A 16,068-nucleotide genomic window follows, 5' to 3' on the forward strand; every position below is an offset into this window, starting at 1 on the left:
ACCTTTTGTCCCCCATACTGGTGTGACTTTTTTTCATGAGTGTGGGGTAATAGACTCCCCTTTTCACTTTTCAATTTTTTAACAAAAAAACAAACAAACTACTTTTATAAATGTGCTTCTCACAAAATGTGTTCTTTAATTAATGTTCAACACATTTGATGATTTTTTTTTCTTCTTCTTTTTTTTATTGCACCACCAACAACAAGATACACTAACATTGTTTAATTCTCAATAGGACTTGGGTGGTGTTTTTCCCATCACATGTTGTTTTGTATTTTGTTCAGGCTTATACAGGATAATATAGCATTTAGTTGCAAATATACAGAACAGTAAACCAAAGCTTGAGGCTAAAATTGCAAATATCTCCACAGCTACAGTAAATTTTCCAGGGGAACTGACATAAGCTGGAATAAATGTGACCCAAACAGCACAGAATATGAGCATACTGAATGTTATAAGTTTTGCTTCATTGAAGTTATCAGGCAGTCTACGAGCCAGAAAAGCCAGAATGAAGCACAACACAGCCAGTAGGCCAATATAACCCAGCACAGCCCAGAATCCTATAGTAGAACCCAGGCTGCACTCAAGAATGATCTTTTCCTTGTAATATTTCATATTTTTGTAAGGAAAGGGAGGGGATATTGTTAGCCAAATAACACAGATAAGAACCTGTATAAGTGTAAAGGCAAGAACACTGAGTCGTTGTTGTGAAGGCCCAAACAATTTCATTACATTACTTCCTGGAAGTGTAGCCTTAAATGCCATTAACACCACTATAGTTTTTCCCAAAACACAGGAGATACAGAGGACAAAAGTGATCCCAAACACTGTGTGACGCAACATACAGGACCACTCAGTGGGCTGACCAATGAAAGTAAGTGAACAGAGAAAACACAGAGTCAATGAGAAGAGCAGCAGGAAGCTCAGCTCTGAGTTGTTGGCTTTTACTATGGGGGTGTCCTTCTTGCTGTAGAACAGGATTGCCATCAGTGCAGTTAATCCTACTCCAAACAGGGAGAAAAAGACTAGCACTATGCCCATTACTTCTGTAAATGACAGAAACTCTACAGCCTTTAACACACATTCATTTTTCTCAGCATTAGACCAGTATTCTTCTGGACACTGCTTGCAGTTAATTGAATCTGGGAAGGAAGTTGTGATGACTAGTTAGAGACAAAAGTATTGAATTGAACTTATTTGCCAAGAAACTGCAAAGTAAGAGGGAAAATAATGTGAGAAAAACTGAAGATTACCGGTCTCATTACTGATTTCTCCATCAGCACATGGAATGCAGTCATAACAGCAGACTGGTCTTCCTTTCTGTGCAGCCTTCCTAGTGCCTGGAGGACAGCTCTCACTGCACACAGACCTTGGCTTCTACAATGGGGAACATTTTTGTTGCACTTTGAATAGTTGCAGAGCTTTCAGAATAGGCAATGTTTTGTTTATAATAAATGTACCTATATAATCTTTCATTTTTCAGTATTTTATATCTTTCATCAAGGCCAGTATAAGTATTTATTTGATATTCAGTGTTCCCTCAATTTAAAAAAGCACTGTTTTATAGGTTATTTACCTCCCGCTTTCCTCCAGCCCAAATTATGTGTTCAGTATTGAGCACAAATCGCTGATGAGGAGGTAGTGAAGTGTCATAGTATCCCACTGATTTAAACTGGAATGATCCATCAGAGTCCTGCTGCCAGTTCACAACTTCATATTGAGCTACTGTGGAACCAGTGCGATCAAACCACACATTATCTCCAAATTTTACTGTGAAATTTACTTTTTTCAGAGCCTCAACCACCTAATGAAAAAATTAAGTTGTGTTATTGTTTTAACACACTATTTATTATACATATTATTGTACTCTTTTTCTCCCTTTCTGTTCATCTATTTTATATTTACCTGTTGTGGTTGTAACGACAGGCCTTTCTCACAAACTTGTTCTTTGCACTTGAGCAAACTGTGTAGTGAATGAGCCACTGCATAAACTGCATTGTATACATTGCTTGTATATCTGTGTTCAGCAACATCTTCATTATAATTTTTCAGCACAAGTAGATTATCATATATCCTGCAACTTAATGCATATTGAGAAGAATTCCCTTCAATTTGTGAGCATGGGAAGGCTGTGTCCCAGAATGATTTTATAACATAATCTGAAAACCCTTCAATATTAATTTTTCTCAATGCAAACCCCAGTGACCCTCCCATCACATGAAAACTGTTTGAAGTGATGTAATTCTCTGAAGTTATCCATGACTTGACACCAATCATTTGGAGGCCTGTAATGTTCTGAACACTTAACTGATCAATAAGTAAGCCCATCTCAAGAAATGAAACAAATGCAACAATCACTTTCGCTGTGCTTTTTTTAATTATATGTACCACTTTCTGGAGTTTTTCTGTCTCTGTTCGGTAGAATTTTACAGAGTACTCCACACAAATCCCCTCTTCCTGTGCCATTTTAAGAAATATGCCCATTCCATTGTTTCCATAGTCATTGTCGCTGCTCACAGCTCCCACCCAGGACCAGCCTAAATGCTTGACTATGTATGCAAGTGCTGTGCTCTGGTGGTAATCACTAGCTGTAGTCCTGAAGAATGAAGGGTAATCTTTTTTATTACTGAGGCATTCACATGAAGCAGAGTGACTTATCTGAAAACGAAAACACAGAAAAACAGTGACATAGTATTCACAGATTGTGTCAAACATTTATGTTTTTGCTCTTTACCACTGGAATTTGAAAAGGTCCTGTAGTTCTGGACAGAATCACTGTAGCAGAAGACTCTGAATCTCCTATTATAGCATGTATAGGTGACTGTCCATTCCATCTGTCTCCTGTTCCACACATTTGGCCATTCATCAGTCCCATAATTGCACTCATGGTAGACAGTCTTGAACCACAGGTATCATAGATTCGATAACCAATAGAAACATTTGGGAGCAAACTCTCAATGCTGTTAATTTCTTCAATGGCAAATATCATGATTTGTGCCAGTCGAAAATCTCTCAGATTCACACTGTGAAATGAAATATTAAAAAGTAGGCTAAATATAAGCTAAATTACCAAAATGATAAGGTGAAGAAGGGAATTATATTAATTGCATTAAGCTATTTTCAGTTTACATATTCATGCTTGAAAAATCGTAAAATTATAATACTCGCTGTTATAAAACAAATGTTTGATTATAATCCATTATTCATTTTTTATTTGCTTTTAAATTAAACATTCATTTGACTTTTACTTTAAAAAAAAAAAGCATATTCTGCTCTAATATCAAACCTGGAGCATGATAGAGGTCGAGGTTTTTTGGTAAATTCAAATGAAGGTAATGTCTCTGTGCTGTGGACAGGAAAAAGTGCTCCAATTGTTATGTCTCCATTTTTGGAAATCAGTGGATAATTAGGGTCTCCCATAAATCGGCATATAGTGTTTCCTGCCTTTGTATGAAGCTGATGTAAAAGCAGGAGTGCATAAAGAAAGAGAAGCATCCCAAAGATTGCTCTCCACTGCCACCATCAAATGCAAACTACCTGATGTATTTGCCATTTTATAGACATAATTAATCGAATTAATATGGATGAATGGTTGAGAATGTGATCTCATAGGGCACAACATGCGTCAGATCCAGTAGGAGTGGAAATAAGTCATGCTAATTTGATGGTCTGATATTGTAAAACTTATATTTATATTAAATATCGGAATATTCAGTTTTATTTGAGCACTAGGCTATGATTTATACATACTCAAATATGTATTTGCATTATGCTTTTGTTGTTCAGTACCTGTCAAAAGTTTGGAAACTACAATTTATTTTTTTGGAAAGTCTCATGCTCACAAAGGATGCATTTAATAAAATAAAATAAAAAATGTAAAAACAGTAATATTGTTAAAAAAAATGTAATTCAAATACCTGATTTCTGTTTGAAAATATTTTAAAATGTAATTTATTCCTGTGCAATAATAATAATTAATGTCGTTTTGAGAGCAGCAAATCAGCATATTAAAATGGTTTCTGAAGGAACATGTGCACTAAAGACTGGAGTAATGATACTGAAAATGTTATCACATAAATAACATGAATAAAAGGCAATTATTAAATGTTTTATAAACCTTTTTTTATTGTAATAATATTTTACAATATTACTGTTTTACTGTATGATTAAATAAATGCAGACTTGGTGAGCATAAAGCCGAGTTCACACTACCCGATTTTAGCCCCCGATTTTGACTTGCTGACAGTTTTTGCGAAATCGCTGACAAATGCCCGAGATTATAGGAAAATCGGTGCTCGTGCACGCAAGTGACAAACGCACAGTATGAATTATCAAAGACATGATCAGAGAGAATCGCCGACAAGTCGCCAACACCCGCGCAATATTTGGCATGCTTAATATCTGGACCTGGTGTGTAAAAGGAGTTCTGACTGAAAATTACATCGGAAATGACCGACAGCCAATAAGAGAGGGAGATACAGGGCAGCGGGAGGTTCAGAGAGGAGACATAGACCAGAATATCAGTATTTTCATAGATATATTTACAATTCTATCAAATGGAAACAAAGCCCAAACATTTGCACATCCCGCCGCAGCTGCAGCACATTGCAAAATTATTTGTTTACCTCAAACTCTCTTTGCAGAACACAATCCTTGCTCCTGTTGTCTCTCCAACAATTTCCTCCGCAATATACTTTTTTAATTTTCTCCACAAATCAGCACACAGACAATGTGGAGCAAACTTTTTGCAGTTTTTTAACATATTCTTATATTTTTAAATACTTATGCAATAATTATTGTCTATTTTTATTATATATATATATATATATATATATATATATATATATATATATATATATATATATATATATATATATATAACATTTTTATAATATATTTTGCAGTATTTTAAGTTAAAATAGAGACTAGGCCTTCAAAAAAAAATTTTTTTTTAAGACAGATTAGCGCCCTCTGGATTTATTGGAATTATTTAAGAAATTATGCAACCATGGGTGTAATCCACTAGAGGTCTCTATGGAGGGACTTGTGAATTCCCTAGTTCACTTTTCAACACATTTAATACATTTTTTTTTACATGGATTTGAATACATATTTAAAAAATATCAAATACTATTTTTATAGTTAAAGTTACTGTTTTTATAGTTTTTGTTAGAAATGGTGATTTTTTTTCTGTGAATTTCTGTTTTTGCAGATTTCCCATTAATTTCCTATGGTGGTCATTTTTGACCGAAGAGCACAAGTGGGAGTATTTTTTTTGTATAACCTATTAGCATGCTCAAATCATGCCCTCAATTTTAGTGTGTTTTTACATACCTGATGTTAGAAAATTCACCAAGTTTCATATCATTCTGACGAAGATGTGATTTTTAATAATTCAAAATGTGGTTCATAGGTTCAGTTTTTCATGTGTGTGTCTTTGTATATAAGTGTGTGTGTTTGCGTGTGTGAGTGGATGTGTCTATCACACTATTGATGTAATAGAGTGTCATCCCTATACTGCTGTGTACTTTTTTTCAGCTTTGTGGCCGATTTGTATATTGTACACACAAATATTCAGAGAATTGTTGTGTTTTTGCCAATTTCCTATTTATTTTCTATGGTCGGTCATTTATGACCGAAGACAATGAACACTGCTTTTTTTTTTTTTTTACGACCAGTTAGCATGCTCGAATCATGACCCCAATTTTCTGTGTGTTTACATACCCAATGCTAAAAAAGTCACCAAGTTTCATATCATTCCGAAGAAGCTGTGATCTTTTCAATTTTAAAACAGAAAATGTTTCGGTCCGAAATTACTGAAGAGCACCAGAGGGTTAAGAGTGGACAGGAGGATTTGGTGTAGGGTGACCACCCGTCCCGCATAGCGCGTGTACGAACAGCGTTTGATGCAAAATTCATGCGTCCCGGAAATTGAGACTGTCACGCATAATTAATGCTTGCTCAAAAAGAAGTTGGTCGCTCTATATCCTCGTGCCTCAGGCAGCCAAACCAACATTACTTGACAGTTCAGCATGCTACTGTTGCCCCACCCACCCCTTAGTTGAACTGCTGTTGTCAACTTTTTCGTTGTTGTCATGACAGCGCACGCACGTGCATACCAGAGACACTTACAACTTTTTAGATGCGCACTTTCCTATTCGAAAAATGAGTCTTTAGGCTCCGCAATCATCAATTAAAAAGAGAAGGAGTGGGTACAAGAAATACTGGAAAAATTTATATTTGTGACTGAAAGGTGTTCAAAAAAGAGAGCTTTTTGTGACCTTTGCAAAACGTCTTTCTCATTTGGACATGGAGAGTAAAATACGATGTCAAACGACACAGACTCACACTGCAAAAAATGCTTTTTCTTTCTTAGTATGTTTGTCTTGTTTCTTGCCAAAATATAAATAAAAAAATATCAAGCAAAAGTATTTGTCTTGTTTTGGGAACAAATAACTCAAAACTAAGAGAGTTTTTGCTTAAAATAAGACAAATAATCAGCCAATTGGGTAAGAAAAATAATCTTTGGTTATTATTTTATATGTTCATTTGAGTTAAATATGATGAGTGAAATCTGGGTTTGATGGAAATAAGTTTGACAATGTTCGAGTATGTGCAAATCTGTGGAGGGTATGATGAGTAAAAATGGGTTTAACAAAGAAGGTTCCTGAGTAAAAATCAGGGAATAGTGATTAAAATGGATGTTATGAACGTGTTGAGAAAGAAATGAAAGAGAGGTGTTCTAATAAAGATGGTAAATTGTATGTAGGCTGTAAACTGAAGAATGGTTTACTTTTATATCAGACCACTATTGTAGATCTGACCATTTTATTTTATTTTATTTTGTTTTATTTTATTTTGTTTTATTTTGTCATTTTATTTGTATTATTATTATTATTATTATTATTATTATCTTTACAACTGTTTGGACTATGTTTGTTTTTAATTCTTTATTCGTCCACATGGTATTCTTTTTTCTCATGCATATGTTACCACTCTTTTAATTAATTTCTATGTAAAGCACTTAGAATTGCCATTGGGTATGAAATGTGCTATACAGACAAACTTGCCTTGCCTTGCCTTTACACTCATCGGTCTTGCACAGGGAAGAGTTGATGTCTTTACACTCATCGGTCTTCACATGAGGAGGGCTTCACACAAGGGCTACAGCTTCCGCTGCCGCGGATTATCACTCTATTTATACTCACCTGAGTATCATAATTGAAAGCAGCTGGGAACGCCCCCAACAAGCTTGTTGAGCCACGTGACAACCAACGTTAGCTCCCCACACACCGCGAGACTACACCACAACTACTAAAACACGACAATATACTACACAAACAAACTTATCTAACAACAGCTGAGCAAACAATCAAATGAGAAGAGTTACAAACACTTACACAGTAGCTGTCTTCAAGTTGCCTCTCTCTAGCCTAGTACTGTGCAGCTAAACCATTGAGTGCTTTGTAAGTAGCTAATTAGCAAGATTTTAAAATGTATACAGTTTTTAATAGGGAACCAGTGCAGTGTTGACAGAACCGGGCACAATATGGTCATACTTCCTGGTTTTAGTAAGAACTCAAGCTACTGCATTTTGGACCAGCTCAAGTTTGTTTATTTAGTGAGCAGGGCAACCAACCAGTAGAGCATTACAATAATCTAGTCTTGATGTCATGAACACATGAACTAACTGTTCAGCATTTTGCATTGTAAGCATGTGCCGTAATTATGATATATTTTTTAAGATGGAAGAATGCGGTTTTACAGATGCTAGAAAAGTGGCTTTCAAATGAGAGATTGGTAACAAAGAGCACACACAGGTTCTTTACTGATGAAGAGGACTTGGCAGAACAGCCATCATGTATTAGACAGTATTCTAGGTTAAAACATTCAGAGGTATTTTGTCCAATTATTGCGAGCCATCTCACCCGATTCTGCATTGGCTATTAAAGCCCCGCAAGGCATACTCAGCAGCAGGTCAGGGCCATGCATGCCTGCACATGACTGCCATTATGCAGGCATACCATTCTGACCCGCAGACAGAGTGTGCTTTTCCAGTCTGGAATTGTAGTCTGGAATAAAAAATCCCAATTTAAAAATATATATTAAAATATAATTTTATTTTGAAAATTAAATTTCACAATATATTACTGACAATGTGGAAAATAAAAGACTAATTAGCTTGACTTTGTTCCGCCTCTTCTTGACCTGCCGGCTCTAGCTCTTTGGTTTCCCTAGGCGAGATTGAGTTTTATGCAATCCACCCCCCCACCCCCCTAATTGTTAGGTATTTATTAAACTATACAAACAAAAATGCTCTTATAGTTACTCCAACACATAAAAAAAAAAAAAAAATTATTATGACTTAATTGATACACTCTTATAAATTGCACATACAATTGTAAAATATTTACAAAAATTGTTACAATGTTACAAATGTTACAAAGAATGCTCAAGGATATTTATAGGCGGGGTGAAATGCTGTTTCATGTATACTGAGCTTTTTACACTGTTAAAGACTTGGATTCCCATCCTAAACATAGACAAAGTTTCAAAAACTAATGTTGGACGTTCGATGGAGTATTTCTGTGTTAAAAATACTCCTTCCGGTTTCTCACAAGTTTCGGAGAGTTTTTTTTGAGTATGGGTCCACTTGACGTTAATAGAACGGAAGGTCCCGTATGGGCCGTACGGGCTCTTCTCCCGGTAGGGTGCGCGCACGCGTCACTAGAGCGAGAGAGAGGAAATGCACGCCGTAAACACTGCTCTGAACTGCAGATCCAGTCCTCCGTGAAGACTTATGTCGCGCGCCGCGCTCCACTTTATTTCCTATGGGTGACGTCGAGGGACTTCAACACTTCAGCACAGCATTCCGGGAAGGCAGCGCTACATTTGAACCGATTTGAACGCAGAAATTACGGGAAGCTTCAGAGCATCGCTTCAGTCACGTCTCAAAGTGGATTTCCACGCCACTGCTGTCACAGGACTTCAACAAATCATACCAAAGAAGTGTGTTTTTGACAGAGCGGTCCCAGCGATAAAGGTTCGGTTCTGCTTTGGAAGCAGTCGCGTGAGTTAACATCATTAAACGACACGATCGCGTGCTTCGTCATTCAAATGCGCTAACGGTTACTCCACTGTTACACTATTCTGACTCTGACATGCAAAACCGTTTTGCTTGCTACTTCTAAGGTCTAGTCGCATACAATAGTCCATAAACTGAATCATGTCCTCATAAACTGCTTGTAAAGACACAGAAATGTTGACAGGCCCCTAAATACAGTACATACCACAGAGACGGACGGCCTGAAGTTGCCATTTCTCCTGTTCAATTTATTTCTGCCTCATATTTGATTGTGGATCATTATCTGTATTAGCTGAGATAGCGATGGGTTTCTCCACGCTTGAGGACCTCATTCTTTAGCTCCGCCCACACGATGCGTTTTTTTCCGGAAAGACTCGGTACAGCCTATATTTCTTTTATAAATATGATAAAACTAAAGACTTTTTGGAGATATGAAGGATGCAATACTACTCTATAGGTACTCAAGATTGACATGAGATTGACTGAAACTGAGTGTTTCACTCCCCCTTTAACAAATTATATTTGACTCAAACTATGGATGAACAAACAAAAATGCTTTAATAGTCACTCCAACACTTTAGTTTGAATGTTTTTGCCTATATATCTCCATATTAAAAATAGTCTGAGTTATTCAGAATCTTGAATTGTAAACTCTTAAGCGTTGGCTTTCTAGATATGTTACTTATGTGTCTACTCAGAAAAGACTTGTGAGCAGCAGTCCTTTTATTTGGGATATGTCAAAATGCCCCACTTGCCAAAATGGGGGGTGACAGGCAAGAGGTTAATAAACATGTTTTATTTCGCTTGTTCTAATGATTAATGGGAAGTAGGCTTAAGGGGCGACACTAGAGGGCGCCTGCGCACCCAACACAATTGTTGCCTTGGGCAACCACCTAGATTGCCTATAATATACGCCAGCCCTGCTGACTCGTGTCCTTACACATGATATTATTGGCTATGTTTCTTAATCATTTAACCATACTAATTAGGTCTATAAAAGGGCAAATACTGGATCAGGTCATTAGAATTTGGCATTCACTGTTGAGCTACATTTTGGAGATGCTTCTCTTTCTTTACATTCTTCTACTCTTCCATCAACTTCATACGAAGGCAGGAAACAATGTTTGCCGAATAATGGGAGATCCTCAGTATCCACTGTTTTCTAAGGATGGAGACATAACAATTGGTGCACTTTTTCCAGTCCACAGCATAGAAACATTACCTTCATTTGAATTTAAGCAAAAACCTCAGCTGCTATCATGCTCCAGGTTTGTTATATTAGAAACATATTAAAGATTAAAAGATTATCTGAGCCATATTTGACCACATTTCTGAAAATGACCTTATTAGTTAAAACAAATAAACGATTATTTAAAACAAAAACACATTAAAAAATAAAATGGATTATATCTATGAATTACTGGCATTTCAAGCATAATGTTTTTTTTTTTTCATCATTCAATGTTTAATTTTTCAGTGTGTATCTGAGAGATTTTCGACTGGCACAAATCATGATATTTGCCATTGAGGAAATTAACAGAAGTGAAAGTTTGCTCGCAAATGTTTCGATTGGTTATAGAATACATGACACCTGTGGTTCAAGACTCTCTACCATGAGTGCAACTATGGGACTGATGAATGGTCAGGAGCTTGTACCAGGACACAAATGCAATGGACAGGCTCCTTTACATGCCATCATAGGCGAATCAGAGTCTTCTGCAACAGTGATTTTGTCAAGAACTACAGGACCTTTTAAGATTCCAGTGGTAAAGAGCAATTAGCAGTAGATGTTTAATTCAATCGCAGATGACTATATCACTGTTTCCTATGCTTTCATTTTCAGATAAGTCACTCTGCTTCATGTGAATGCCTCAGTAACAGGAAAGATTACCCCTCATTCTTCAGGACTATGGCTAGTGATTACTACCAAAGCACAGCACTTGCATACATAGTTAAGCACTTTGGCTGGTCCTGGGTGGGAGCTGTGAACAGTGACAATGAATTTGGAAATTATGGAATGGCCATATTTCTGAAAATAGCCAAGGAGGAGGGGATTTGTGTGGAGTACTCTGTAAAATTCTATCGAACAGAGTCAGAAAAACTCCAGAAAGTAGTAGACACAATAAGAAAAAGCACTGCAAAAGTCATTGTTGCATTCGTTTCACTTCCTGAGATGGGCTTACTTGCTGATCAGTTAAGTATTCAGAACATAACAGGCCTCCAAATGATTGGTGTGAAGTCATGGATAACTGTAAGGAGTTTGATCACTCCAAACAGTTTCCCTGTGCTTGGAGGGTCACTGGGGTTTGCAATGAGAAAAATCGATGTTAAAGGGTTTGCAGATTATGTTTTAAAAGAATTTTGGAAAACAGCTTTTCCATGTTCACAGAGTAACGGGAATTATTCTCAATATGCATTAAGTTGCAGCAGATATGAAGATCTACTTTTGCTAAAAAATTACAATGAAGATGTGCCTGAACAAAGATATGTAAGCTACGTCTACAAAGCAGTTTATGCAGTGGCTCATTCACTACACAGTCTACTTAAATGCAAAGAACAAGAAGGATGTGAAAAAGGCCTGACAATACAACCACTGCAGGTAAAAGATCATACAATTGAATAGAGATTGAGAAAATGAGGGAACAATAAATTAAAATGTCTCTGTGATGTGGTCATTGCCTTTTTCTGCTAGCTAGTTGAGGCTCTGAAAATGGTGAATTTCACCATAAAGACAGGGGACCGTGTGTGGTTTGACAGCACTGGTGGCGCAGTAGCCCAATATGAAGTTGTCAATTGGCAGCAGGACTCAGATGGATCAATAATCTTTAAATCAGTGGGATACTATGATGCCTCACTGCCACCTGACCAGCGCTTTAAGCTTAACACTGAAACCATAATCTGGGCTGGAGGACAGGTAGAGGTAAATGCAAGTAATCTGATTGTCCAACTGGGTTTGGACAAACAATTGAAAGCATGTTTTTTTTTTTTTATTATTATTATTATTAAAGAAAAGTAAAGTTATGGAAGTTTAAATGTACTATGAATAAAATGTACTACATATTTAATTTTATATAAAATACATATTATACAAACTCATTTTGACTAAAATTTCTATCAAATCAAAACCATGTTGTCTAACCAAGCTGCATATATTATACGTATTATGTGCATACATATTTTTACATTGTACTTACATAAAAAAACCTGCATGTAATTACGTCTGTAATTCATTTCTGTAGTTACATTCAAAATTAAACTGTTGACACTTCCCTTAAACATAAACATAAACCTAATCTTAAACTTACCCATACCACCACACCCATCCCTAACCTAATCACTTTATCCCACCTAAATATCAGCAAAAGTGTTTTGCAATACAATATGTACACTCTACTTATATTCGGATGTAAGTAAATAGTAGTTAAGGCCACCTAATATAAAGTGTGACCCATTTTTTATGCAGAAGCCAAGGTCTGTGTGCAGTAAGAGCTGTCCTCCAGGCACTAGGAAGGCTGCACAGAATGGTAGACCTGTCTGCTGTTATGACTGCATTCCATGTGCTGAAGGAGAAATCAGCAATGAGACAGGTAATCTTCAGTCCACATCAGCCTCATAGAAAATTGGTTAGTTGCTCTTTTACTGCTCATAAATAAAATTGCTTTCCTTTTGTTACTGACTAGTAATTCTAACTTCCTTTTCCAGATTCAAATAACTGCAAGCAGTGTCCAAGGGAATACTGGTCTAATGTTGAGAAAAATAAATGTATGTTAAAAACGGTAGAGTTTCTGTCATTCACAGAAGTAATGGGTGTAGTGCTAGTCTTTTTCTCAGTGTTTGGTGTAGGATTAACTGCTATGGTGGCCATCCTGTTTTACAGCAAGAAGGACACCCCCATAGTAAAAGCCAACAACTCAGAGCTGAGCTTCCTGCTGCTCTTCTCATTGTCTCTTTGTTTCCTCTGTTCACTTACTTTCATTGGACGGCCTACTGAGTGGTCCTGTATGTTGCGTCACACAGCATTTGGGATCACTTTTGTCCTCTGTATCTCCTGTGTTCTGGGAAAAACTATAGTGGTGTTAATGGCCTTCAAGGCTACACTTCCAGGAAGTAACGTCATGAAATGGTTTGGTCCTACACAACAACGGCTGAGTGTTCTTGCCTTTACACTTGTACAGGTTCTTATCTGTGTTCTTTGGCTAACATTGTCCCCTCCATTTCCTCACAAAAATATGAAATATTATAAGGAAAATATAATTCTTCAATGCAGCCTAGGTTCTACTGTAGGATTCTGGGCTGTGCTGGGTTATATTGGCATACTGGCTGTGTTGTGCTTCATTCTAGCTTTTCTGGCTCGCACACTGCCTGATAACTTCAATGAAGCCAAATTCATCACATTCAGTATGCTCATTTTCTGTGCTGTATGGATCACATTTATTCCAGCTTATGTAAGTTCTCCCGGAAAATTCACTGTAGCTGTGGAGATATTTGCCATTTTAGCCTCAAGCTTCAGTTTACTATTCTGCATATTTGCACCTAAATGTTATGTCATCCTGTTTAAGCCTGAACAAAATACAAAGCAACATATGATGGGGAAAACAACATCTAAGTCCTGCTAAGAAATAAACTAACTTGACCATTGCAATGTTTTTTTTATTATTATTGTTTATTCAAATACAAAATATGTAATGTGATCTACAAAAAACCCATCACATGGTCTGAAGTCAGGTGGTCACTATGATTTCTAAAAACGGAATTTTGAGAAAAACAGGTTTAAAACTTTTTTTGCATAGACATGAAAATGCACTATACAAACTTAAATGGCTGTTCAAGAATGCTTTGGAATATAGGCCTCAGGTTGGTCTCGTTTTAAAGAAGACACTTGGCAGATTAGTGTAGAAGTCAAATAAATTATGAAAATAAAAAATAAAAAAGTTATACAAGTTAGATTTATGAAAATTTAAAATGATATATTTTATAATATTTTTATAATATTTTATAATAATATGCATTTTACAAAACATGCTTTACTCTTAAACCACAAGACAATCAAAGCCAGAAATATGAACAAGTTGTGTTCCAAGTTTTAGGTTGATATATCAAAAAAATTGCTTTCAGTGAGATTTTGTTTAGGCACAGTACCAAACTTTTTTACTGGATGACACCCAAGCTGACCATATAAGAGCGTCTCCATTTCCATATGGTTTGAGTGACCTAAATAATTTATTTCCATAATTTTCATACATTTTATGAAGTACACATCCTACTCAAAAGTAGTATAGGCAGTTTGGCAGTATTTGAATTCAACCTCATATAGTGCATTGACTGCTGCATCACAAATGGCAAATCTATATATTTTTTCTTTTTCAGAACTTTTTATTGGGAAATATTGACTGGATGTTGTGACGGTATTGGGCATTAAAAGGTTCAATTTGGGCGCCAGGGGTAAAAAACCACCACAATTATTTAATTAAATACATCATTAGAGACACCAAATAGGTATAACCTTATTAATTATCCTATAAAAATGAAATAAAACCAGAAACCACAAGAAAGTTGATTCAAAGAAGTTTTCTATTCAAATTTCAATTCCAGTAATTTTTCAGTACATCATATTCAACTTAAAAAAAAAAAAAAAAAACTATTCAAACCCAGGAACATTTACTTTTTAGTTACCTCACAGCAATAAATGAGTAACAGATAAATCAAAACTTAGATAAATCAGATAATTACACACAATACAATCAATTTGTATACAGTAACAAAAACATAAAGCAAAATACAATAAGGCAGTTACTTAAGAGGAAAACGGGGATGTAAAACAATCCAAAATCATCTGGATCCAAAATCCAAAACAATTGCTTTTCATGTCACTAATTGCTACTGGGCCTGAAACCATTACATAACACAATATTTACTAAATAAATTCGGCAACTCGAGCGCCAAAATAAACACCAAACGAAAACCCCACACCCTACCTCAAAACATACTAACGTTACATATAATGCCCTGAATTAACATCTCTACAACCGGATTAGAAAAAGCTCTCTCTCACAACGCTCCATTTATAAGCAAAAACGCTCTCCCAACAAACTCACCAATGCTTTACGAAATTCAATGAGGAAAATATATGTTCCTCAAAATATGAATCGTAAGCACTAGAATAGGAAGACAACCACTGCACTATATGTACAATCAATACTCACTGCAACGCGGTCTACAACAACAACAATACTCACAACAGCCATCCGCTTGCATTACCGTGACCCGGAATAACCCGTGTCTGACGACAACAGCGGCCAGAGAGTGTGTGAGAGAGAGAGAGAGAGAGAGAGAGAGAGAGAGAGAGAGAGAGAGAGAGAGTAGACTAAATAACTTCCTACCTGGTTTCCGGTATATACGCTCAACAGCGACACCCCCTGTACAAAATAGGAAAATACCAATCATTCATGACTGTCACACTCTCACCCCCCCCCCCCCCCCCCCCCCGTGGAGAAAGATCCTCTAATATAATGTAACATTATGAATATATGCTCATCAACAGGGAAATGTCAATCCATGACACCCTGCAGCAACAACAGCATAAAACAGTAGTTCCTACACTCTACATTTAGATTTCAGTCATTTATAAATCATTTAGCCTTACAATACTGAGTACTAATCAATCCAGGACATCATTTCATCAATATTAAAACCCTAGAAAATCCTCATCATCTGACTCATTAAAAATTCTCAAAACGTTCTCCCTTTCCTTACGATCAAACTCTGCAGCAGCGGGGAAGGCAGATTTCAAATTGCATACATGAACTGTACGCAAGTCCTCTCCATTATCCTCACGCACAACCCGATAATTTACTGGGCCTAATTTTTCTACAATTCGATAAGGCCCAATCCATTTTGCTGCAAATTTGGCTATAAATTGTTGAGAGGCCTTGGAAAGGGGATCTGCTTTCATCCAAACCCTATCCTTCCTGGAGTAAGTCACA

General features: G+C 36.4%; 2 protein-coding genes across 2 annotated transcripts; one reads left to right on the plus strand and one right to left on the minus strand.

The window, feature by feature from the left end:
- Window positions 1–228: 228 nt before the first annotated feature.
- LOC137043555 (extracellular calcium-sensing receptor-like) lies at window positions 229–3,495 on the minus strand. The gene is made up of 6 exons (XM_067419854.1): window positions 3,287–3,495; window positions 2,735–3,023; window positions 1,906–2,658; window positions 1,577–1,804; window positions 1,254–1,377; window positions 229–1,142 (listed from the first exon to the last, which is right to left on the minus strand). Exons 1-6 carry the CDS (start codon window positions 3,493–3,495, stop codon window positions 229–231), a joined length of 2,517 nt encoding a protein of 838 aa, XP_067275955.1.
- A 6,724-nt stretch (window positions 3,496–10,219) lies between these two features.
- LOC137043227 (extracellular calcium-sensing receptor-like) lies at window positions 10,220–13,701 on the plus strand. The gene is made up of 6 exons (XM_067419414.1): window positions 10,220–10,353; window positions 10,563–10,851; window positions 10,929–11,684; window positions 11,778–11,999; window positions 12,549–12,672; window positions 12,788–13,701. The coding sequence occupies exons 1-6, from the start codon at window positions 10,220–10,222 to the stop codon at window positions 13,699–13,701; spliced, it is 2,439 nt and encodes an 812-aa protein (XP_067275515.1).
- Window positions 13,702–16,068: the final 2,367 nt, after the last annotated feature.

Source organism: Pseudorasbora parva, chromosome 16 (assembly GCF_024679245.1).
Source record: "Pseudorasbora parva isolate DD20220531a chromosome 16, ASM2467924v1, whole genome shotgun sequence".
In the NCBI taxonomy this organism is placed as follows: domain Eukaryota; kingdom Metazoa; phylum Chordata; class Actinopteri; order Cypriniformes; family Gobionidae; genus Pseudorasbora; species Pseudorasbora parva.